This window comes from Oculina patagonica, chromosome 4, assembly GCF_052425735.1.
Source record: "Oculina patagonica isolate OP01 chromosome 4, crgOcupat, whole genome shotgun sequence".
In the NCBI taxonomy this organism is placed as follows: Eukaryota; Metazoa; Cnidaria; class Anthozoa; order Scleractinia; family Oculinidae; genus Oculina; species Oculina patagonica.
In genome coordinates this window covers 64,409,715-64,436,508 of record NC_135761.1, presented here as the reverse complement: position 1 = coordinate 64,436,508, position 26,794 = coordinate 64,409,715, and the positions used below count along the sequence as shown (strand labels likewise).

Sequence of the window (26,794 nt, the reverse complement as noted above, 5' to 3'; positions counted from 1 at the left end):
AAAGTTTCCACATTTTTTATTTCACTTTCATGTATTTTTGCAAGCAATGGCCTAATTGCTCTGCACTTTGACTCAATCTCGTTGAATGTAGGTCTCAAAGTGCTTCAAATTCGTCCGATAATTCATAAAATACGTGTATAGTGTTCTCTCTTTCCAGCGAGGGTCGTGACATTCACTTTGGGTGGCATAACTCTTTCTTACGGCGACGAGTTGACCTTTGGCGTGTCTTCGTGACTGGGGAAATTTTGAACTGTTTTCCAACATGGTTTCGTGTAATACTCGAATTGAAGACACGCAAGGGAAATGATGTCCACGGGATCTACCAGTTGTTTTGAACTAGTTAAATCCGCGCAAATTCCAATTTGCTCAAGCTAGCTAGTCAACCAAAAGTAACGGCACACATGTGGTTCGACTATGACAGTCTATTACATCTTTGAAATCGGATCTAATTACAAATTAAAATGACAAAAAAATCTTTTCACGAAATTTGAATTTTCTGGATTTTTAACCTTGTATGGAAAGCATTATTGATAGCATATATTGGCTGCGGTCAGTTAGGGCGAACAGAGAAGCGGTCACATTACCGAAATAGCTAACTATAGTTAACGCCGTCTAAACTATAGTAAGCAGTCCTGATGTGACCGCAACCATTGTATTTGAGGTTGTTAATTTCACATAAATGAACAGGGTTCGCATTTAAAAAGCAAAATTTCCGGATCGTTTCTGTTCATGACAGCTACTCTGTCAAGACTTTTTAAAATGAAAGCCAAAAAGTGCTAGACGGGGCCTTTTTATAGGCTCGCTCAATGTAAACTAAACTATGACGCTGACTCAATGAATCCGTGAAATGCGTAAGGAGAGTCTTTAATACACGCCGTCCTGATGACAATACATAGCGACAACTGTTAACCCTTAGATAAAAAGGAAACAATACGATTTTATCCACAAATGGCGTTGTAATGGGGCGTGAAAACTAATTAATCCAGGTCAACTCTCCGGGGTATGGGCGGTGGCCTGGGCTTTTTGTTTTCTCCTTTTGAAGGCTCTACTTCGGAAGAGCCTTTGATTTCTTCTTGGCCAGTTTCAATGTCCTGCACCTTTGAAGTGGTATCTTCAACAGACGCATTAATCGTTGTCACCGTAATTGATTCATTATCACACACCGAGGAGGAAGGTCGTCGATCTGTTGGAGGTTCATTACGAACTGATCCAGGCTTCGGTTTGACGGGCGGAGGAGGATTTAAGTCTTGTCTATGAGGGGGTTCTGGATTAGGGCCTTTATTGGAAAGGTTTTTATGAGACCCTGCCTCACTGTCCTCTTTCGACAGTTTAGATTTTGACCGTGGTGGTGCTATTGGTTTTTCTGCTGTCTCTTCAACCTTAGCGTGTTTGATGGGGTCCTTTTCGACCACTAATGACCGAGGTCTAGGTTTAGGAGTTGGTTTGGAGGTAGATTCAGCTCTTGGAATCGGTTTCGCCTGGAAATCGGAATTGGTAGCGTCCTTGTTAGAGTCACACACTGGAGCCGAACTTTCATCTGAATCACGTGACGTCTCCTTTAACTCTTTAAACGACATTACTTTGTCGCCTTTTTAATCAAAAGAAAGAAAATGAAGTACAATTAGCACTTTTGAACATAAAAATAAAAACAAACTACAGTTGAATCCCGATAACTCGAACCTTGAAGGGAAATGAAAATGGATCGAGTTATCAGCGGGGTTCGAGATATTGAGGGTAAAATGTGTAACAAAATGACTTAGAGGGGAATGAAAAAAGGTTGAGTTAGCGGGAGGTTCGAGATATTGAGGGTAAAATGTGTAACAAAATGACTTAGAGGGGAATGAAAAAAGGTTTGAGTTAGCGGGAGGTTCGAGATATTGAGGGTAAAATGTGTAACAAAATGACTTAGAGGGGAATGAAAAAAGGTTTGAGTTAGCGGGAGGTTCGAGATATTGAGGGTAAAATGTGTAACAAAATGACTTAGAGGGGAATGAAAAAAGGTTGAGTTAGCGGGAGGTTCGAGATATTGAGGGTAAAATGTGTAACAAAATGACTTAGAGGGGAATGAAAAAAGGTTTGAGTTAGCGGGAGGTTCGAGATATTGAGGGTAAAATGTGTAACAAAATGACTTAGAGGGGAATGAAAAAAAGGTTTGAGTTAGCGGGAGGTTCGAGATATTGAGGGTAAAATGTGTAACAAAATGACTTAGAGGGGAATGAAAAAAGGTTTGAGTTAGCGGGAGGTTCGAGATATTGAGGGTAAAATGTGTAACAAAATGACTTAGAGGGGAATGAAAAAAGGTTGAGTTAGCGGGAGGTTCGAGATATTGAGGGTTGGAGTTAGCAGGATTCAACTGTACCACTGTTATAGCTACAAAGGTTATAGAGCCTAGCTGGCGTTTCTTCCACAATATTCAGTACTGTACGTGAAAACATAGGAGCTCAAAAAAGTATACTTGTCATAGCAGAGTCAAGACTTAATTATCTTGAATATGCCTCATATATCCAAGTCAAGGTTAATTAGTCCGACCGTATATGGCAAGCTCAACCTTCATATGCCACTGGTTTGTGTGGCGACAGGTCCAAAGGTCTTATGAGTTCAGACAAGAATCACCCAGAATGCCTTGCATAAAATTTCAACAAAAGTGTTCAATCCAGCATTTCTTAGCCTGCGAATACAGCCGTCTCTCATTCGCGTCCCGCAACGAAGAGCGAAACGCGAAGAAAGACGTCTGCGATTCACGGCCAGAAATTCCATACTGATGACGTAAATCTGTCCAGAATCCGGACAGGAGCGCTGATTGGTCAGCTAGTCAATTTACATAATATATGCGAAATATAACACTTCATTACACGAACGGTAAAAAACCGGATGTTATTGCGGACTAAAAGTTGACCGGGGGAAGGATCGTGAAACTGCACCGAAGCTATACCTTAGAATTTCTATAATATCTATAATTCATATGTAATTGGGAAACAAAAATAAACTGCTTTATAACAAGATGAACGACCTCAAAGATGTACAGAAAGGACGCTCCACAGCGGCCGTTAAAAATAGATCAATTTTGTCACCTAACTTTTATTGTTGACATAAAGGCATTCGGCAAAACAAACAAGCAACTTAAATGTGAAATACAGATAACCTGAACGACCTGAACCATCCACAACCAAAGAATAAATGCTACAGAAAAACAGAATTTTAATTTGACAAACAGCGGGGAAAGAAGAAACTAACTCAGAAGAATTGTTATGATCGTTGCGGTATCGGTATTTACGGCCCAACACCTCCGAGAGTTGCGCTCAAGTTCCAAAACAATGTCATCTAGTGATTTCGTAGCCTGAGTATCAGGCTTTTCTAAGGGGTAGGGGGAAAAGGAAGGAGCGCGGACGGAAAGAAAAGCCTGACACAGACGCTTTAATTCCAGTCTTCCACCCCTCACGGCGTGATAAGCGTCAACCAATCAAATTCATTTCCGGTTGTCACTTGCGAAGCCGGACCAAGATATAACTGATAAGACACAATACATCTTGCAACAATATTTATAATGCCGATCCCGGCATCCATGAAATGCAAGTAATCAACGTTTTCACGGAACATATATCTTGTCCTTACACGGCGAAAATTTCGAGAGTTTAAAGTATATCTTACAAATAGAATTGAGCAAAAACAAGCTAGCAAAACATGTGGCAAAGAAGTGTGAAACAAACAGGAAACCACGCAGCGCAGACAATTATGCAATGACCTCTAGACATTTCCTTGGCCACAATCTTACGGCTCTATTTAATACATAATGCCTCTAAATAAAACAGTGCCCCTCAGAAGGAAGTGAGAAGCAAATTACGTCGAAAAACCGAATTTAACACAGAACGGCAAGGGTACAAATGTCACAAACGTAGGCCCGTCACCTTTATTTTGCTAAAACTCCGAGGACGTCGACTTTCCGTTTCACAAGCAGCTTTCGAGGCATAATTTCTGTCCTCTATTACGTCTAATTCCAGGAAAAACTGTAGAGCGCCTTTACGAGCCGTTTTGAAGTCGTCGCCTTCCATAAATACACTGAAATAACGCTGAATAACGTCGAGCGAAGTTTTCGCTCACTGTTCGTTCGCGTGGACATCAGTTCATTGAAGACGCCGTTATGAAATTTTTATTTCCGGTGGTGTGACGTCAGGGCCCATTGTGAATTACCCAATCAGCGCCACATCCAGAATCTGGATGTTTGACATGACCCAATCCTGGACCCAATCAAAGCGTTTGTGTCAGGCCTTCCTCTCCTGTTTCCTTCCCTACCCTCCCCCCTCCCCTTAGGAAGGCCTGATACTCAGGTTAGTGATTTCGCAGCTCATTTTTCCAAATTTTACTAATGTGCAACTCGTTTAGGGATTTCTAATTTTCGCGATGAAGTTGTCCGGTGTAAATGACCCCTAAATGTGTCCTTGACTGCCTTGAAAGTGTTTGTGATCAAGCAAGTAATGTGCGGCTGAAAACAAAAAATATAATTATGCAAGACCAACTGCGTGTGGTGTGGGAAATCTAATTAGTGGTTAACGTCATCAGTATGGAATTTCTGGCCGTGAATCGCAGACGTCTCTCTTCGTGTTTCGCTCTTCGTTGCGGGACGCGAATGAGAGGCGGCTGTATTCGCAGGCTAAGCATTTCTCCTTAAGAAGGTTATCGTCTCCCCCATTTACTTCGAAATAGTCTATAAATAGCATCATATTTGAAACAGATATTGCACAGTCAGTGACACAATTCTGAGTTCTCCCAACAGGAGTCAAATCAATCATTATTTTTATTAATGACCTTCCACACAACGGTGGGACATTTTACCACGGTCGGACAGTTCGTACTGAAATACGAGTGACTAGCAAGAGTGAAGCTAACTACGAAAAACCTCCCGCATGAACTGCCAGGTCAGCGAGAATGGAAAATGAAACGAAAATCTGCTCGTTGATATTTTTCCTTATTATCGTGGACTGCATCTTTCACAATGCTTTAATATAGCGGAAAGACTTTTTAAAAGGTTTAAATTCACTTGATTATATCGTAAATTTTACTTATTACTTTTAATGTACATTTTTAATTTTTAAGATTTATTCAGCTAATTTTAACGAATTTTTATAGATTTGTAAAGCGCCTAGAGCAGGCCTGGATAGGCGCTATAAAAATGTTTATTATTATTATTATTTTTTATCAACACACCTTCTTTCCTATCGTCTTTTTCCACTGGCTTTTTACCGCTCTCTTTTTCATTGACAAGGCCCTCGGGAAGCAAAAACGATGGTAACAATTTAGGATCATCCTTTGCGGCGAGCAGTAGAGCCTCGACGTTATCAGCTCCAATGTGGGCTACATGTTGCACATTAAATGGAATACCAATTCCAGGACCCTGCAAGAAAGAAATTACTGCATTTAGTTTTTACTTAAACAGAGTTGTGGCAGGAATTTGTTTTGTGCAATATAAATGTGTCGCATTAGAATCTGTCAGAAACCCATAAGGGTTGAAACGTGTAACTCCTTATGATTCGTCTTGTACAAAGCGTTTGCATATTCGTTTCCATTAAGTACCATATTTGAAAAATCAAGAGAAAAAAAAACAACCAATCAAAATTGCAATATTTGGATTAAATTCACAGCGCGCGCTAGCTCGCGCTCGATGGAGTAATCTTGCCTTTGAACAAGCTTGGTTGAATAAAGTTAAATTTGGGCAAGGCCGAATATTCGAACGCTGTGAACGTGCGTTACACGTTTCAACATGAGTTTTTGATTATGTTCAATGGCAGAATAACTCGTACCTTCCGTTAGTTAATCACTGATTGTACAGTAGACATGTGCACAAGGTGCTTATCTCAGGAAATAACTTTTCGTTCGCCTGTGCTTTGTTAACACACCAAAACTGGTTGGTTTTTTAATCCTTCAATTTATTATAGTTTCCTTCAGAGACCTATGATTCTCACTTGTGCCATACATGGTTGTGTTAAGAGTTTTACCAAAAACATGTCACGCAAAGTCTTTTCCAAATAAAAACAGAACCGTTTCTGAAATGCAAAATTCATCTAAATTCGAAGCTCCCTTCCCAACAGGCCTTATTTGCGGAGTTTAACGGTTTACTCTACAAAATGCGCTCTGGTTTTCAAAAAATCTAATACTAGCACTGAGGATGGAGGAGGACAACGTGGAAAAGGATAAACATATTAGCAGCAGCAAAATAGAAAACACGTGTTTAGCCATACCTGCTTTCCTTTCTTGGTTGGAACATGAATTACCTCTACTTTAGGTTTGGCTTTAAGACCTTCCTGAGGGGGAACCACAGAGGAACGTGCCTCAGGTCCATCGACAGGCCTCTTTGGAGGGGCTGGTCGTTTAGGTGGAGTGGGTCTACGGGGTTTTGGAGAATGCTTCGAAGTTTCCTTAACCAATGGGTCAAAATCTTTAAGCGCGCCGGGAACAATGGATGGGCCATCCTCTACCGGCGCGGAAGCAATAAGAATCTCTTCGACTTTTTTGACTTGTGGAGGAGCCTTATTGGCATCTTTAGGCCTCGCAGGCGCTGGTCTAGGCGGTGGTGGCCGTTTAGGTAGAGGCTTTTTGTTGTTATCGTTTTTAGGACCTCCATCTGATTATGAAGAAAAGGGAGATAGAAGACTTAAGCAGTTGTGAAAATACGGCAAACAACATGAGTGGTTTAACAAGAAGCAGTAGCAAAATTGGACGAGAAAACTGTTCTGTTTCTGTTCTCACAGTCTAGAATGTTACTTTTTTATTTAAGGATTATCAATCAAATGTGATCCTCGAAAGTTATTAGTGTTCCAAGAAACTGTTATGTTGCGTCGGCGGGCAGGTGGGAAACTTAGTTGATTATCAACTTTGAGTTGAATGGTCAAACTGAACTTGGTGGCCAAGGAGTTGAATGGGAAAGAAGCAAGCCGGCATGTTCCTTTGTCCGCATAGCGGTGACTGTATACAGTGACGAAATGCTGCCAATCAACTTGTTGCTAAGATTGAAATCATCGCCATATAATTTGGCGCACTTATGTTGAAGCCCGAAAAACGCCTAGGACAAAAACTTTTTCTTTTTAGAATTCTCAAAATATGTTTGCTTCTTTCAGCTAAATATCTGGAAAGGCAGCATCAAAGGTCTTCAAAGAATTGTGGAAAAAATTTTTGTTCTACATGAAACCTAAATATTATTTTTGTCTCAAGTTGTTGTAAATATAAACAAACAACAAATAAAAATGTCAATCAGATTTGTCATATTTGACAATGAGTCCATGAATCGCGGACTTCCGGTGTTGGAGCCGGCCAGAGGTCTCGACCCCTGGCGCAGATCAGAGGGATCGTGGGCCATGGGCGCGAGAATGTTTCACGGGGTGTTTCAAAAAATCGTACCCTTTCTCTGCACGGTATATCCCACTTTATACCATGCCATAGAAAATACAGCCAATCAGAATACAGGAAAGCCGTTGTATTCTCGACGAAATTTAGTAAGCGTATTTTCTATGGCATGGTATAAAATAGTTACACAACACTTTCTCGTGGTATGCTATGGAATATCCCACTTGTCACTTGTATTTTCTTGGCATACACACTCGCCTAAAGGCTCGTGTGTATACCGAGAAAATACAAGTGACTCGTGGGATATTCCACAGTATACCACTCGAAAGCGTTGCATAACTAGTATTTCTTTTCCGGATTTTTTTTTTTTGCCAATTTTAACTAACTTTAAGTTTCAGAGCTATTCAAAAGTTAAAAACAGCAACAACAAAACTATTATTACAAAGAGTTGGCATGGGTTTTTGAAGACAAATCGAGATTGGGAATATTGAACAACTGCCCCAAAGAAGTAACTCCCCTTCATGAAAGACTGCCAAATTGCTATTCAGCAAAGGCCCAGCAGCAGGGACACAGTCCCCATGGCGATATATGCGGGGAAATGGAATATTCAGCTGAAAGGGCAGGAGGGACACAGTCCCCATGGCGATATATGCGGGGAAATGGAATATTCAGCTGAAAGGGCAGGAGGGACACGAAATTTTCAAACATCCTGTATAGTTACATTTTTATATTACTCACTTACCATCACCTTCGCCCTCCATTTTGTTTATCTGGCGGTCTGCCTCGGGTTCGCTATCATCATCGCTATCATAAGCTGCCTCATATTTCACTTCGTCTTCTGGTTCGCTCTCTGAACTTTCACCTTCTGCAATTTCAGTTGACTGAATCTTGATTGGTTCCAGGACGGGCAAATTGGAGGAATGACTGTCCGTCGAAGAAGACAACAAATCTGAAAGCGCCCGACCCCTTACGGGGGTTAACGACCTGTTTTTACATTCTTCAGAATCTCCAATGAATGAAGACTCGTGCGAGACAAGACTTTGAACTGTGAGGTCAGTTTTGGACAGAAGAGATTCAGATTTCAAGCGAACTTGAACGGTTTTACCCGATACCTATAAAAAGTAAAAAAAAAAAACGCGTAGTTGTTTCTATACAATTTTCTGATTGGCTACAAGACGTCGCAAGAGATTTATGCACTGAGCGCATCAACCAATAACTTGTAACCGCTGGTCTGGTATTAAGGTATTAAATTGGAGTTTTGACGTGAGCTATTTGCATTTGCGTCCCATCAAATCAGAGCTATTGTTTCCATAATGTTTATTGGGTTGGGTGTGAAGCATGTAACGGTCGGGCTAAGGAATTAACTGTGGCGGTTCTACATTAATTACCTCTTTTCCGTCCAGCTCCAGGACTTTTAAAGCGCTACGACCATCATCCATGGTCAAAAGAACTTCATCATCAACCACCCTACAAGAAAACAATTCAGTACGTTGCACAATTATTTAAATTTAACAAGATAAATTTACCCTGCATAAGAATTTATACAGTCGAATTCATATAGTCTCTTGACTAATTTTCTATTTATTTTAAGTTATATATATGTATATTGTATTTATTCATTTAGTTATGTAATCTAAGTATAGCAGATCAACCTTGATAGCCTTGATTTGAAGCGAGCCGCATTAACTAGCCATGCTGCATATTTTGGTAATTTAATGCATAAACTAATATACATGTTTTGATTCCGCAACGAAAGTTTCCAGGAATCATGTGAGTGGATTCTCTGTCCACAAACATACTCCTTAAAAAGTAGATTTACAAGGGCGCGTCCGTGATAATTAATGTTACAGTATTTTTTTTATGATTAAAGGAACAGACATCAGACAAGACATCCAAAAGATACTTTTAGAAACGAATGTTTAAAGAAGTTGCAATGCACGTCTGTACTTTGTTTAAATCAGACTATTTGACTTACCTCACTAACACAACAGTCCCATAAGGCTCCACTACATCAAGGAGCTCTGACACATCAATCCCAGCATCCCCACTGCTCCCTTCATCACTTTTGACTACAACGGTAGGGTCAGCGGGTCCCATGGCTTTCATAACAGTGTCGTGTACGCTACTCTGTTTTGTCCAGTCTACCTTTTGTATTTCTATTTCTATCAGCGCTACAACTGGCCTATGAAGAAGTAAGAATCAAGATAGCACATGGAATGGATTTGAAGAATTTAAATTGAAAACCAACACCAAACTGCATTTGTTAGACATCCATCATTGCCATAGAATGAATAGTCGATTTTGGAACTAAAATCAGTGAAATGGTTAAACACAATTGTACTGTGTCTTTTGTGGCTGGCGATGCGTGATGACCTAACTCTCTCGATGGTTGAGAAAAGACCATTGCGACAAAGAATCATTTGTTATTCTGTCAAGTGTTTGGCTAAGTTTACTACCCAAACTCCTCTCACAATCCATCCCCCAGCAGAGATTGCTGAATGTTTGGTGCAGCACTTTGTAAGTAATCATGGTTCAGTTCCTGTAGCAATACCTGTGATCTGATGTCTTCAGTTCTGCTCGGCCATAATACAAAACTTTTCCAGGAGTGAAATGGATTCCTCCAGCTTGTGAATTTGAAGCCTTACTGCTTTTGTCACCTAAATTAACAAACCATTAGTACAGTATTAATTATCTTAACTACTTTTCAAATTATAAGCATGCTATTGCAGCTTGGCCGAAGGTTTAGCTGATAACGAAACGATTACGATAAACCAGCAAAATTTTTATCAGGAACAGTCCGATCAAAATGACGCCAAAATATTTTGCCATGATAACTTCAAAAAGTATCAAAATACCGTATTTTTTATCGTTTAGGCTAATAACTTAAAAATTACTCGGTGGAAGTTTTTATTTTTGATATAGTTTTTTGTTTAATCGAAAAAAGAAACATTTAAAAAAATCATTTACATTTATGTAAAAACATTGAATTTATGAAAAAATAACAAAACTCTAAACCCTACCCTCAGTTTTTTTCTCCACTTGGTTAATGTTTTTAATGCTGATTGGACAAAAATATATCAATACAAAACCTTTTTACGAGTAGTTTTTAGTTAATAGCCTCAAAAGGTTAAAAATAGGGTACCTTCTACGTTGTCATGGCTACAAAACAACCTCTATTTGTTTATAGGTAAAACCTTGAAACATTTGTACTAAAAGTTATTTCTCAACATTATCGCTGTAGCTTCAACAATATGACGTGACGGAAATGTTTAAACCATTACCATCGAGCGAGCCAACATTATTTGGGTAAAACTTAAACCATTTGTGTACATACTCCTTAGGAACTAAAAAAGCGGTCGTACTGTACTCACTTATACATGAGCGTGTTCATCCCGGGATAAGTCGTCCCGCCCGAGTTAAATTCATCTCGCCCGTGCTTACATAACATTACATTTCATCCCGGGAAGGACTGTTTACATGAGATTTTTCGTCACATTTCATCCCGGGATGACATTTCATCCCGGTGTTTCATCCCGGGATGAAATCGTCCCGGGATGAACTCATCCTGGGACGAAATCATGTATCATCATGTAAACAGCAACAAGAAAATGACCAGACACCGAGATTAATTCATCCCGGGACGAAAACTCTCATGTAAAGAGGCCCTTAAAAGTGAATGGTTAACTCCATAGCCGCACAGCTAAACATATTAAATATTGTATTAACTAGTGCTTTCAAATTATTTCAGCTCCTTTAGGAAGCCCAATATTATAATTTCATTCAGCTTGCCTTGCTGATTAGGAAACTGACTTTAACTAATAAGCGTTTTCCTTTTATACCTACCTTCGTTTTCAACTTGATCGTTCATTTCGTCTTCTTCATCATCATCGTCATCATTAGCATCATCATCATCATCATCATCGTCCTCGTCGTCATCATCATCATTTTCCTCTGCCGCTTCCATTAGTAAAGGCTTGTCTCCTTGTTGCGCTTGGTTATGCTGTACAGTTACATGCTTGCGAACGAGGGTGGTTGACTTGTAGCGAGGCTTCCTCCGTCTCCAGAGGATGCGGTCAGTCCAGGCTGGGTTACGCATCTTCTCACTTGTATCATAATCGTCAGAGAATAAGTCGTATTTGTAGGTTGGGGCAAAGGCGACTTTACCCTCAATAAAGCCGCGGAAAACCTTGGTGAAAGTAACAAACGCCTTTCTTACTAACAAAAAAAGGTATACTCGTTCTGGGGAATATTCGACCTACAACAAGGATGTTTACTATTCTACAAACTGTCCAGGGAGAAGGACGGAACCCTCTTCTACAGAATTCAATACAATTTATGGTGTAATGGTTGTAGGTACATGTAACAATCAACTCATGTTTCCTATTGATGTAAGTGTCGCAAAGGGTTTTATCAAGAATTTTAGGGAAACACAGACAGAGCTTGGCAAGTTTAAGAGAGTCTGTTGGGCTGCGTAATTTAAAATGCTTATCGAAGTGGCGCTGGCGGCGACATTGTCAAAAGTAGCTGTGGATTCACAAGCCGACGCCAAGTGGATCCACCGACTACTTTGACAATGTTGACGCAATTTATCATCAGTATGAAAATAGACGCATAAAAAGACGGCGTCAGTTCCAAAGTGATTAAGCATTGACTTTATAACAAAAAAACCTTGCCGCGAAGGTGCGAGGGAACCTGGATATCTTTTAGATAAATCAATCCGATATTCACGGCCTCACTTATTGTTTTTGCTAATAATTGAATGAATAGGTGCAAATAAAATGTTGTTGTTGTTGTTGTTGTTGTTGTTGTCACAAACTTCACATTGCGTTCTATAACCCAAAAACCCTTTCAAAGCCGACAACAGTCAACTCTCTCTAAGACGGACACCGTTGGGACCGACTTCATTTGCCTATCTTAGAGAGGTGTCGGTCTAATAAAGAGTTTAATTACAGTAAAATGACTGAAAAACAGCAAGGATGGGACCAACACCAGGAGATATACAAGGACCATGCTACAAATGACGTGATCACTGTACCTTGTGTTCGTTTCTCTGTTTCACCAACTGATCTTCTTTCAGGAGTTCGTCCCATTGATTGTTCTTTATCAGTTCTTTTACTTCTTCTATGGGAAGATCAATACGGTAATTGAAATCTCCACACCAGAACACATAGTCGTGTGAAGTTAATCTGCGACCCTACAAAAAAGAGTAATAAGAAATTAAATCAAAAATACTTTAGAAACGCTGTTAAATGATAATCTACAAAGTTGCAGCCACAAGAACAGACGCGGTTAGGATAACCAACCAGACAATTATTATTATTAATTATTATTAACGAATGAACGGACTATGGTCTAAGCCGCATAAGGCAGAAAAACGGAGGAATACAGATCAGTTAGTTGACAATTATTAACGAATGAACGGACTATGGTCTAAGCCGCATAAGGCAGAAAAACGGAGGAATACAGATCAGTTAGTTGACAATTATTAACGAATGAACGGACTATGGTCTAAGCCGCATAAGGCAGAAAAACGGAGGAATACAGATCAGTTAGTTGACAATTATTAATGAATGAACGGACTATGGTCTAAGCCGCATAAGGCAGAAAAACGGAGGAATACAGATCAGTTAGTTGACAATTATTAACGAATGAACGGACTATGGTCTAAGCCGCATAAGGCAGAAAAACGGAGGAATACAGATCAGTTAGTTGACAATTATTAACGAATGAACGGACTATGGTCTAAGCCGCATAAGGCAGAAAAACGGAGGAATACAGATCAGTTAGTTGACAATTATTAATGAATGAACGGACTATGGTCTAAGCCGCATAAGGCAGAAAAACGGAGGAATACAGATCAGTTAGTTGACAATTATTAACGAATGAACGGACTATGGTCTAAGCCGCATAAGGCAGAAAAACGGAGGAATACAGATCAGTTAGTTGACAATTATTAATGAATGAACGGACTATGGTCTAAGCCGCATAAGGCAGAAAAACGGAGGAATACAGATCAGTTAGTTGACAATTATTAACGAATGAACGGACTATGGTCTAAGCCGCATAAGGCAGAAAAACGGAGGAATACAGATCAGTTAGTTGACAATTATTAACGAATGAACGGACTATGGTCTAAGCCGCATAAGGCAGAAAAACGGAGGAATACAGATCAGTTAGTTGACAATTATTAACGAATGAACGGACTATGGTCTAAGCCGCATAAGGCAGAAAAACGGAGGAATACAGATCAGTTAGTTGACAATTATTAACGAATGAACGGACTATGGTCTAAGCCGCATAAGGCAGAAAAACGGAGGAATACAGATCAGTTAGTTGACAATTATTAACGAATGAACGGACTATGGTCTAAGCCGCATAAGGCAGAAAAACGGAGGAATACAGATCAGTTAGTTGACAATTGCAACCAGGGGAGATTGTTACGATACTAGTAGTTTTGTCCTGCGCCTGCGAGTTTAGCTTATTACTAACTATTTCATAAACCGACTTGCATAATGAAGGTACATATTGACAGCAGGCCATACTGTGAGTTCATACTCTTCCCAGACATGACGTGTTCTTGCCTGAAATTAGTCTCGCCACAAGAAAACTTTTGCGGAAAGTTTTGTTTTAGAACAAATAGGAGATGGAAAGCATTACCAAGCATTGCTTCTGACCATGTGAGATTTCTTGTTTTTTCATACATGAAGTAAACATCACACTTAACCTTTTTTTTTAAGTTAAAAAAAAGTTGACACCAAGAAGAATCGAACCCGGGTCGTCGGTTTACCAAGCGGGATTCATCCCCACTATGCCACCGACGACCAGCTGCCAGGACCGTGATTTTTTTGGATAGAAATCCCAACCCAATTATAAGAGCTAACCGCAAGCAATCTAACGTGGTGTAATATGTCATCAGCTGTCTCCACATGGTCTGAAGCAATGCTTCGAAGTGATTTCCATAGGAGATACTTACTAGGCTTAACCTACTAACAATAAATTCCCACAACCATGCATAAAATACTTGACACTTTACCATAGGAAAGGCTATCCTTGACGCGATATCATGATAATCACTGTTTCTGTCCGCTACACCGGACTGGCCAGCAGCTAGATGCGAGCAAACAAAGCAGATGGACGTGGCGTGCAGAAGCAAACGAATGGCCACGCCTCCCTTGTTCCCAGCACTGCCACCAAGACCTGTCTTCACAGACTGGACAGCCACGTCCCTGAAACAAAACAGTTAACAAGTGTCTTTATTCTCGACAACTGTCTGCTTGAGAAGGTGTTTACATTGTTAGGAGAATTCCAATGTTGACCATTGCAGGGAGTTTAGTTACCTTAGGAATGGTACAAGATGCGGACGAATAAACACAAACAGGCATACACCAACAAGCTGCTCACACGTCACCAGGACATATGCATGGTCACGTGATATGATGCGTCGCAGCTCCTCGCCCCATTCCTTCCGTTGATTTGAACTGGAAATGTTAAAATAAAATAAAAATATAAGCGGATATAATTGACCGTCAGAGTTGTGGAATCTGTTGTGAAGTGAAGTGAATACTTTATTTACCCTCGGATTGTAGAGTAGCTTTTAACATAGCTGTTAACTAGCAAAGATCTCAGTACAGGGGTTGGTGTGGTGTTTTGGGATGCTCAAGTTATTTTCCCAAAAAAAATATGAGGGCCTCATTTGAACCCCTGGATGAGGTGAGAGTGGACTGCCTTACTTAAAAGCTGAACATGACCGGAATAGCTAACCTCCAAACGCATTAGGTCAGTATAACCAAGGGTTATCATGTAAGTCTACAGAACAACGTTTTGTTATTGTACTATCCTTGGATAAAAACAGGCTATAATTAAAAACGACTACGAATTTAAATGCATTTTTCTAAGTACAAAGTATAAAAGGCGTCTTAGTTGTCATAGTACCATGTTATGAACGTTTGAAAGGTCAACGCATTTAAAAATTCAAGGATTCACACATAAGGGTAGTAAACAGATCAGTACTAACCTTGTTGACATAATGTTTGATGCATTCAAATCTACTAACTCCTCAAAGCCAATAGCAAAAACGTCTGTTGGTAACCGGAAGTCCACGTCATTAGTTTCTGAATAACCGCTGTCCGGAAGTGTCTTGTGGAAATCTAGAAGCCAGTCGTGCATTGTTTGATGTTTGTGAGCGATACTGCGAAAGTGTTTGCCGCCATTTACATTCCACGTGCCAACACAGATGCGTATGTTGGACCACGTGGTGTATTCAAGATGGCGGTCACACAGCTCCCTTAGAATCACGGGGGAGGCTAAGGAAAATGAAAACATATTAAAACAAGTTTACAATGGCAAAAGACTCCAGCTATGTGTTAAATTTTATATGTTTTAGAACTTAATACCCTCCCCCATTAAGTTTAAAAAGTTTCAAAACATCAGATCACTTGCTGTCAATACATTGTCAAGCAGTGAGAGGATGAGAGAAAAGAAAATCAAAGTTGCTGTGAACCACTGACCTCGGAAAATGAATTATAAAACAAGAACATAAAACTGCAAACTTTGACAAACAAAGTTTTGCCCAGAAAAAATCATGTCTTTAACCGAGAAGTTCTATCCCCTGTCCGTCAAATTATCTTCATTGTACAAATGCAAATGTAGCACCTTTGCCTTAGGGTTAGGGTTACCATTATACCACCGGATACTCCAGCTAAACTTTCCACACTTTGTCATTTGTGGTAACTTCGTCTCACTATTTTCCAGTCTTTTTTGGCGCTCAAGTAAGGTGTAACTCAAAAAAGGTGTATTTTTTTTATTGAAGGAGGAAATAAATAATGAAATGAATAAACCCCTTTCTGGCTTCCTGGTATACCGTATTGCACGATAATTCCCATGAGTAAAAGATTGTCCTTAATATTTGACAGATGCCCTTGAAGTTTCGCTTCTTTGCAAGTTGTTCAGTTTTAGGACAACCTAAAGTTCAGCCTCGGGCATACCCTCCCATAATATACCAGCGCCTAGCACACGTCCCTTGCTTAAAAATTTGCGGCAGGAAAAATGGGTTTAGGGTTATTCAGGACAGAAAAAGCTGCAATCTATCGACTGGTGTTTAAAATGTACAATGGCTTCGGTTTTATGTGTGATAACAAAATTATCAAAGTTCGTTTTGTGTCATCACCAAATGGTAATCTACAAGGAACTGTTTTATCACTTGATACAGAGTTACAGCACGACTTACAGTGTAGAAACGAAGCATACAGCAACGCACGTGCTCTTTCGCCAAGCTCACCAACAAATGTGTTGCCTAGCAACAGCATATCAATGGCTTCTTGTTTACTTCCATCCAGAAAATTATTGACGATGGTTCTGTGTACTGAGCGTGCGCCATCACGAAGCTTGTTCATCACCTGAGAAAATCAATAACAGGAGAGTGGAAAATCATTTGCTAACAATGTAAGTTACATAACATTTGCGATAGCCGCTACCCAAAGTCAGAATAATGAAAGTTGAAATCTAATCTAATTTCATTGTTAAGGCTAACTAGTTCTGGCACTGAGGATAAAAGCGTGTGGTACTCCCCCCCCCCCCCCCCCTTTTTGATATATACCTATGTATAGCGCTAATGAGTTTTCGAGTTATACATTTTGGTATATTATTTGGTATTTTGGTAAAGATTTTGACCATTCAAGTCTAAAATAGGGTATGGTTTGTACACTCTGGTCAGCAAAGACGTCTCATTTTTGAAAAAAAAAAACGTTTTCTTTCGTTGTAAAACCTCTTTGGAAGAGCAGCTTAATAACATCGAAAAATTGAAGCCCTTCTCAAATTCTTATGCAAACTGAAACAACCCCTAGGTAGAGTCCGGTAGGGTGAAATAGGTTATCAACTTTGAGGTCAGTTCTAAAAAAGGGTAGGTAAAGGGTTTCAGGAAGCGCGCCATACACACCGAGATGTTCGAGGGGTACCTCCCTACTCTCCCTCTTACCTTCCGACAAATACATTACTTTTCAGTACAATTAGTCAATACATTGTATTCCATTGCAGCTAACTTACATTCTGCGTATGGTTTACCAGAAATGCCACAAAATTTAATTTAAATTGAAAAAAACATATCACTTTGCCCAAACCAACAATCTGGAGAGATCCGAGTCACGCGAAAGTGAAATTGCCTAATCATGACATTAATGACATTTTAATGACTTTGAACAGTAAAGTAACAATTTTGTTAGCATGCACCACTGTCCCTTGACCTTAAAAAAATAATACCGAGCTGTACTCCAGCTGTACAACAAATGTTTATTACTTCTACAATCAGCAGAGAAATTTTCAAATCTTATTGTTCAATCAGATATAACACTCCAGACGTCTGCTTGTCAGCCAAACTCATTTATTTTCTCAACAGAAACAGATGTGCTTTTCTCTAAGACAAATATCAATTGTTGAAAAAAAAATAGGCTGAAACTGTACCTTGGCTTTTCCATCTAAGGCCCCTGTACCAAGGTACATACGGCTTATGTGGTCGCCATTTTGTGTCCACATGGTCCGAAAAGCTTCCTGAAATCTAGAAAGTAATCCTTGTTTGCCAGATAAACCAAGACACTCCACTTGCTGTGACAACATCTGTAGAGATACATATTAACGTTAACACTTCCATGCAGGTAATTAGCTCAAATTAACATGAAATAAGCTGCAGCCTGTAAGTGAGGGAAACATACAACACCAACTAGAAGAGAGTACAGTAAAGATTGTTGTTGTTGTTGTTGTTGTAAGGATTGATTGCTTGCTGCTGTCACCACAACGTAAGTAGTCCCCTCAACTAACTATGCTGTCACCCAGCTGTTACACATGCTGATGAATAACTCTCCGTTTTGAAAAAACATCAGTCGAACGTATCTGGTAATTTCCATTTTCAGAGAATCGGTTTCACTACTCTTATGACGTAAATTTGTCTGGCTAGAGTGCAAGTCAACATACCTCAAGTCCTAAGTAACTTTGCACGCTGTTGGTACGATCTATACAATCAATGCAATTTGTACGAACTGCTCCTTTTTGCTTCCTGTAAATATTGATCATCAACAGGCACATGTTAAAAGGTGGCTTTCGCATTAGATCATTCACTTTTCCACAACACACTACTTACAATGAACTTCATACAGTACATTTCTTACAATAGAATTTCATTGCATCGATAATAGTAAATTAACCCGGGGGGGACTCGCATATGATGACGGGGATGCTCGTCGTCTCCTGGGTGTTCCTTTTGGTCTCGCTTGGGTGTTCCGGGGCCCAACGCCAATATTTTGCCATATGTCTCTGGGTCCACGGTCATTCTCCATTCTTGTTTTGGTTCTTTTGGGGTCGGGCGGCCCCCAGATTGGTCTCTTTTGGGGTTCTCTCCCGCTCCCCGTCCGTTTCTTGTCCCCCCCCCCCCGGGTAAATAACTGTATAAATTTTTCACAGAAGAATGATGACAACTTACTTGATAATCTGATCACCTCTGGCAAAGAAAAATTCAAATTTCCTGAGAGACGGCCTAGCCTTTTCCTTCAGCACTGATAGCTTGTCTAACTTCCCTCCTCGGCAGTTTTGGTGATAATCAAAGCAAATCATGCGGGTCTCACTGCCATGAATTGAGTCTTTCAACTGATCCTAAGAACATAAAAAAATTCTTAACTTACCATGGTTGTGTGAAATAGGGCAAAAAATTGTAACTGATAAATATGACCAAAGTTAAGGTTCACATTTATACCCACAACCACCACTTACTTTGCACAATGCCGATTTTACAGTTACGTCATAAACCATTAATTGAGCCAGCACGTATCAATAAGGTAACATATTAATTAGATCTTACCTGAAATGCAATACTAAGAGTGTTCTCGCCTTCCTTTGTGCCAAGTAAGTTAATAAGTAACTGTTGGCCGTATAGATTTCTAAGGCTGGTCAAATGTCTGAAAACATAAAAAGCAAAGGAACAACAACCTGTTATCTCAAAGCAAGAAGTAGATACCAATCGACTGGTATTGCATTTGGAGCTTTCTGATAAGTTTTTTAACTCACATATCAGCTCCAAACACCGTCCCATAACAACATTTTCAGTCAACAGCATAACATAGGGATGTCATCTGTTTACAACTTATGTTTATTAGAACTAATTCTTCACAATCCTCACTAGTAATGGTTAATTAACGTACATGAATAATTATCTTATTATCCAATGAAAAGAAATGCTTGTAACTTTGCAAAAGTTGCACTCTTTCTTACCATATGAGACAAAGAAATTACATAAAATTGAAACTTAAGAATGCCACGATTCAAGTGACTAGCTACGCTCAGCATATGAAGATGCCTGTAAAGAACACATCCATTTGAGGTAACAGCTCTTGAGTGATGACATTCTGTACCTGTCAAATGCTGGCGATGATGCTTCAAACCCTCTGGAGAGTTTAACCTTGTGAGATCCAACCTGTTAAATATAATCACACATACATGTAATTTATATTAAATAGATTTAGCCAAGCCTAAAAGTGGAGCTCCCAATTTACTGACCAATAATAGCACTTGAGCCCGCGATCAAATGTAAACCATTATTTGGTCAGCGGTAGACTTCAAAAACATTCGACCTCTATATGAGTTCTATAAGTGAGCCCGCGATATGGTCATGTGATACTGGTCAGCGGATACCTTGTTTTGACAGCTGTCAATTTACCATGACATGGATGTTCAATATCAAAGACGTAAGCTGGCGTTAACCATAATCTTAAAACGATTTCTGGAGTATGGCCGCCATGTCAAGGGGCAACTTCGTTGTCATCGTGGTTGTCGCACACGCCCGCGAGCCATGCCGCTAGCCATGATGACCATGAAAAACCAAAAGCATGGGTCTGTTAATTTTCTATGGGTATGGGGCTCTGCTCTGCGGCCCTTTGGGCCGCTGGGAGCTCCGCTAAAAATGCTCCCTTTACAGCATGTTCAGTCATTTTAAGTCAATAAGATTCTCAACAAAGATAAATCTTTAAAAAAAAGTGCCAGTAACACACTTAACTAAAAAATTTTAAAAGAACCATTGTTAATATTATTGAGCTTGGCATTTAATTAAAATGGATCGCACCATTGTGGAATCAGTAAGGAAGCCTTGCTTATAGCCCAGATTATACAAAAACTTATTAGCCAGGCTTTCATGGACATTTTAATGTACCTGTACTCCTGGCTGCTCCCAAAATACTGGCACTGATCCACGAGTTTGGACGTAGGATGTTGTCATATCATCAAGCACAATGAACTGAAAACAGTAAAGAAAACTTTAAGATTAACATGAGTTTGAATACACAGTCTGTGTTAATTAACTAAAACCTTCCTGTCTTTCAAGCTTTCTAAGCCACCTGATTGACAACATTACTGAAAATTGTCAAGTAGTGTTAAAATCCTCTGAAGATGACCAGTTAGGATTGTCCAACCCTTGACTCCACTCTGTTTCCAGTGTGCTTTACAAAGAGAGAAATCTTGGCATTTATTTTATACAGGAAAAAATCAGGAACTGAAACTTAAATAAATATCAATAAAAGCGAGTTTAACAGTGACAAGTTAACAGTAAATATATTGCACCTGTTCTGTTTCCACAAAATTTGCAACATGCCCATCATCATTCGTGCCTCGGACATAAAACCTTGTTCCTGCCCTCTCAGAACTCAATCTTGAAACAAGACAGGCTTTGGCTTGAGTTTTTCCAGCATATACAGTTCTAATTTCCACTGCTCCACACATCATTCTCAGCAGCCATTGTGAACAGTCAATACCAAACCTCTGCAGATGAATATGCAAGCTGCGATTCCTGTTCATTAACAGTTAAAGTACTGTTAGTAATACAATGACTTAAACTTACAAGGAAGTTTTCACTGCAACATATGAAAAAATGCTGTTTTAAAAAAAATACACCTATTTCATTACTAGTGACAATTGAGAAAGATTCCTTAGAAACAATAATAGTCCCTTGTGATGTGGATTGCACTGTTTTGACTGAATACTGCTAGTCTTCATCAGGCGATTAGGTCAACTGGTTATGCGTAACCTTATAAAGCACAATGCTCTGCTGTAATTGGTTGTTTTTCAACAGCTGTGATTGGTGCATTTTGATCCTTGCTGTTCTGGAGGGTTGTTCCCTCAGTGGTTTGCTGTCTCACAGTTCTCCAGTTGTTGTGTTTCTTGATGATGTGGGCATCCACACTTCTGCGGTTTCAATTCCATTCCCCTGTTGATGTTGTTAGGGTGATCAAATTCTTACATGAATTGCCTCTTTGACCCTACATGTGTACCACTGAGGTACCATTCATGGCCAATAAACTTTTTCAAAGTGGGTGGTGACTGGTGTTGTGGGCATGCTCAGAAACAGCAGAGTCTGGGTATGAGTAAGTTGGATGTCTTGAGACAAGGAGACAGGGAACTGCTTAAGTAACAACCCAACGGAACAGTGAGGATCAAAATGTACCAATCAGTAACAGCACCCAAAAGATGTAGAGGTCCTGGGTTTAGGGTTACCATTGTTAGTAACAATGATTATTTTAAAACTGTGACTATTAGCACTTTTACCAAAAAGTCAACAAATTTTAACTTTCCATATTCCGAGTTACCAGTGCTATTTGCCTTTAAGTTCAGTTGGTAATCATTGCAAAATTTACCAACTTAGGTCTAAAAAAGTTACTTTTAAAAACAGAAAATAGTGGGTTATTTGAAGGCTCTTAACTTGCTAATTAAATCACATGACTGAACCTTCTCCTTTCCTGCCGAGTGCTCCTCCTGCAGGCTGGTAATACCCTCGCTTTAAAACTTTTGAATTTATTTGGAAATATATATATAAATTATTTGCTTACCAGAAAAACCTGTTATCAGGTTCACAGCCCTCATATCTACGCTGTGAACACAGGGTCAAGTCTAATGGCTGTTGATCTCCAGGACAAACAGAAAAATAAAATGTTCCAGAGTTTAATAGTTTGCGAACTTCAGCAATAATTTCTTCATCCTGGCCATCTTGTAAAGGGACTAACTGAGTAGCATTGATACGAAATATTTCACTGTCATTGATTTTTCCAACTGACGAGCAACCAGTGACAAGAACAAGAAAGAAACTAATCTCTGTTTCACCTGCAAAAACAAGAAAATCATTGAAATTAATTTTTTAATTACACTGTATGATCAAAATGCCGTTTTCCGTTTTCAAATATATTTTTTTTTAGTTCCGGAGATATTAAAGATAAAAAAAAATTGAAAAATATGCAAATTAGGGGACTGATGACATCATCTACTCAACCCAATTTTATGTCAGGTACAAAAATTGAGTTATCTCGGTCATTTTTGTGCAGAGACCAATGAAACTTGGCAGAATAATAGTTCTACAGGTGACACACGTGCAGTTATAATTAAATTATGTTACCATGGTAACTCACTCTTTTCCAGTCCCCACCAATTAATTTTTAATGTTCTAGAATTTTCAAACTGTCCCATGGGGACTGAATCAAGTGCTCATAAATCTGTGATGGTGACAATTTGTAATATGGAGGGAGTTATTTTCATCAAACAGTTTGTTACTTTTGCCGTTCTAGAATTTTTCAGTTCGGAAAAATGAAATCCGGGCAAGACGTCTGCCAGAATTGGCCAAAAAAGCCTTTAATAGCATCCGGGGGACCTGAAACCTAGTGTGTTGCCATGGTAACCAAATTGTTGAGTTCACATAGTAAAACACAACTAGCAGAGTTTTACTGTAAAAAATAGAGACTTCCGATGCAAATTGGCTGAGATATCACTTTCTTCATAAATTATTTGATCAAAATTTGGTTGAGTCTATGACATCATTGCTTTGCCATCTTGCATATTTTAAAAACTTGAATATCTCTGGAAAGAAAAGAGATATTGGAAAACAGTTTTCCGGATTTTTTTTTCTCGTAAAAAGAACTTCAGTTGTTAATTTTAATATTTTTAAATGGCTACGAAAGGAAAGATGCGAATTTAATCATAGTAGCACTTTAAAAGTTAATTGTCTTTACAATGATGCTTTTTAAAATATTATCGCAGATCATTAAATTATGGCCAACTGAAATAAATGCCCGGCATACTTTAAATTAAAGATCAAATGGCTAATGTGGATGTTTCAGTTAAATTGTTAAACTAAGCAACTGACTTACTGTAAGAAAATGTGTCAAAATTAGCATTAGTAAGAGTGTTCACTGTGTACAGCCAACCCTTGCCTTACAGGTTCCTTGTTATTAAAAACACTCTGCTTAATTAAGACTGTGATAGAACTTTAGGACCAGCAAAAGTAACAAACACTTTAATGAAAATAACTCCCTCCAAATTACAAATTGTCACCATCACAGATTTATGAGCACTTGATTCAGTCCCCATGGGACAGTTTGATTGTTTCATTATAGCAGACACTGAGAGGCTATTTAAGACATTTTATGCCTTTCAGATGTTTATTTTCAGAAATTTCTTTCAATGCCTTTGTCTTACTGAGCCGAGGTATGAGATGTGAGCTCGCAGTTGGAGTAATTTTATTGATCAACTTCGTAATTCATTTTGGCATTAGTAGTGGAAACTGCTATTGCCAGAGTGGTATGTTATTATTTTAATTGTCAAGACCTTTTGGAAACATTATTTGATAAGAATCAAGGGTTATTGCTATTTATAATTAATTACCCTTTTTACCCTAGGGTTTCATCTTTTTTTCGGCGAAAATACTCAGCTATAAACCTAACCCCCAGTTTCGTTGAGTTTTTAACAATAATAATTTTATTACACTGCACTGATATATGTAATGAAAACTTAGTGCTATGCTCAAAATTATAACAGTTAAATATACATGTTGTGGTTGAATTTAATCCTTTGTTCAAATTTTATTTTCTTTTGTTTTTGGAAATGGTAAATCCGTATTGTATGATTAAGTTTAAAACAAAGGAAATATAATTTGAAGCAAGGATAAAATTGAACCAAAACATACACAGTTACACTGTACTCGTGAATACAATTCTTTTTAAATTTTGAAATTACTTTACCAAGATTGATTTTGAGAACTCCAAGGCAACCATAAGCATCTGCAACTTTAGAATATCCTTTCTTGATACTTTCTGTTTCCCATTGTGCTGTGAACCAATCAAAATTTCATAAATTAATCAAACTATAACTATATAAACTATAAACACACTGATTCAAACACAATTAAAATGCCATCTCCATCTAGAGGATTTTTTCAATACAAAAAGTGAAATTACAGCGAATTCCCGATTGTATTTGCAATTGGAAGAAAATGGCCGACAGAAATTTGTCATTGACTTTAGTCGTTGGATTGCTCAAAGGTATTAAGGTTCCTCAGAGGAAAGAAAAGAAAGAAAGAAAGTTTAAAAAGCTTCAAAACAGACCAAAATCAATAAAAATTCTCATCTTTTAATTAATCTTCACTTATTGTCACGCGCCTCTTTGTCCCGCCAGTTCGTCAAGGCTCACCGTCACTAATATTTTTTTTTTCGACATTTTAAATCAAACTGGTTTAACTACTTCAATCATTAGTACTTTTAGTTTATTTCATCAATACACTCTATAACTTGCGTTCCCACCACAGCATAATTTGTAAGAATCTCAAAGCATCGACTTTCTCCCAGTAAGACTTGAACTGCGTGAGAAGTGAGTTCTCGCCGGGAACACTACCGAGATTTATTCACGCTGTGAAAAATTTGCCTGGAATTTTTTGGACTTGGCAGGATCTTGGCGAGAATATAATTCCCGGCAAATATCTTGCTGTGATCCATGGCGGGAAATTCTACCCAGGCAGGCTACCAACGGAAAGTTTGCTATCTTGCCGGGACCGGGGATCCTGGCAAGATTCTTGGCGGGATCCCAACGTGCCAGGAATTTTTTCCTGGTCGGAATCCCAGCAGGATATTGCCATCTTGGTGGAATCTTGGTGGGATCTTGATGGGATCCCAGTCTGTGGCAGGATCCCCGGTTATTTTTTTTTACATGGGTACAACCTGAACTAAAGTCATCTTCAGAGTCAAGTGAAAAGATGCTGTCTGTAGTCGATCTGGTCTGTTAAAGCTGATTGGTCAGTCTAGCAATGATGCTAGTTTTGTTTATGTCACAAATAAGTCTTTCATAACGTGCCAGTAGTTGTTGATATCTGTTGAGAGGCATTTTTTTTAGTTTGTGTACCAGCTTCTTAGAGTCTGCAGTTATTGAAAATAGTTTGTACTGTAGGTTAAGCATTCAACAGAGTCCTAGTTGATTCTATTTGCAAAAAAGACCTATTCGCTCCATCATTGTCCATTTTAAGCGTGAGATAGCAGTTGTGTTCATTTCATGAAAAATATATGAGGTTGTGCTGACTCAGGGCTCAAACTCATAATTTTCGGACAGTTGCCGGTCATGTTGTCCGGCCAAACAGATTTTAGCTCGGTCACGTGTCGTTTCTAACCGGTCAAAATATTGAAAATAGCAGTTTTAAACTGGTCTTTCTGCTGTTCGTTAGATAGTCTTTGTTTGTGGCATAAAAACCTCGGCTATTTCTTCACTGTTTTAGCTGCAATTTTTATGAATAGTTCTGGTCATCAGTTATCATTTTAAAAGCCATGTACGTGACCGGTCAAAATGACCGGCAAACTGAAACTTTGTCCGGACAAATTGTCATCTTGACCGGACATTGTCCGTTGACCGGCCGTTATTTTGAGCCCTGGCTGAGTTGTGGTGCAAGTTCTAAAAAATATGCATAATTTGTCTTTGTTTTGCAGAGAATTAGCGAAGTTAATAAAATAATGTATCGGAATATCACAAGAAACAAAGGATGATAAACCTGTTATGTCTGCAGAAAAGTTGTCTCTTAGATAAATCTCATAAAAAGATCAATCTATATTTTTACGCATCAACGCGTACCTAAACTAATTGACTTTCGTTTCCTCTCAAAGAGCAATAAGCTTAAATGATATTACCTTGCTACTCGTTCAGTGCTATATCATTAACAATTTTAGCCAAAGTTCTTTAAGATCCCTTGTTGGTTATATGTGGCTGAACAGTTGTTAGTTATGGGAGCTATGTAAATATTGTCATTCGAAACAATAAAGTTTTAAAAATTAATTATGAGAACGGGCGCAAGGATTCCCAAAGCAATCCTGCTTTAAAAAGGAAATATTTTAAGCAGATCCTGTTGGAAACAAAATACTGATAAAATTAAATCGCATGGTAAAAGAAAACACGGTATAAATAAGCTTTCATCACGTAACTTATTTTTATACTTACACAACTCAGCGATCGCTCCACTCTCGAAAAGCAGGGTATCAGGTCTTCCTTTGATTTCCAGTAATACGGAGACAGGATCTCTGTCTATTTTACTATAGCAAACAAAAGACTTTCCAATAAGCATGGCTGTTCAGCGTCTGGGATCAGTGTTAGAAGCCGGAAAACCGTTCAATTCAACACCCCCGCCTGTTTG

At 38.9% G+C, this 26,794-nt stretch overlaps 1 protein-coding gene across 1 annotated transcript; it reads right to left on the bottom strand.

The window, feature by feature from the left end:
* On the bottom strand, positions 1-26,794 carry LOC144651135 (synaptojanin-1-like). The gene is made up of 23 exons (XM_078511029.1): positions 26,602-26,794; positions 24,369-24,455; positions 22,191-22,461; positions 20,929-21,154; positions 20,522-20,605; positions 19,728-19,789; positions 19,178-19,274; positions 18,803-18,972; positions 18,298-18,379; positions 17,791-17,943; positions 16,562-16,730; positions 15,350-15,638; positions 14,673-14,813; positions 14,369-14,561; positions 12,371-12,529; positions 11,179-11,521; positions 9,887-9,992; positions 9,311-9,517; positions 8,724-8,802; positions 8,078-8,447; positions 6,234-6,616; positions 5,203-5,389; positions 1-1,588 (listed from the first exon to the last, which is right to left on the bottom strand). Exons 1-23 carry the CDS (start codon positions 26,723-26,725, stop codon positions 978-980), a joined length of 4,593 nt encoding a protein of 1,530 aa, XP_078367155.1. The 5' UTR covers positions 26,726-26,794; the 3' UTR covers positions 1-977.

Bases quoted from the DNA above. Each gene is read 5' to 3' on its own strand.
- LOC144651135 (XM_078511029.1), bottom strand. From the start codon at position 26,725: ATGCTTATTGGAAAGTCTTTTGTTTGCTATAGTAAAATAGACAGAGAT. The intron at 8,448-8,723 runs GTAATTAATGTA...TACTTTTTATAG, and splicing joins TGGAGCTGGACGGAAAAGAG to GTATCGGGTAAAACCGTTCA. The intron at 1,589-5,202 runs GTGTGTTGATAA...TTGATTAAAAAG, and splicing joins AAAAGACGATAGGAAAGAAG to GCGACAAAGTAATGTCGTTT.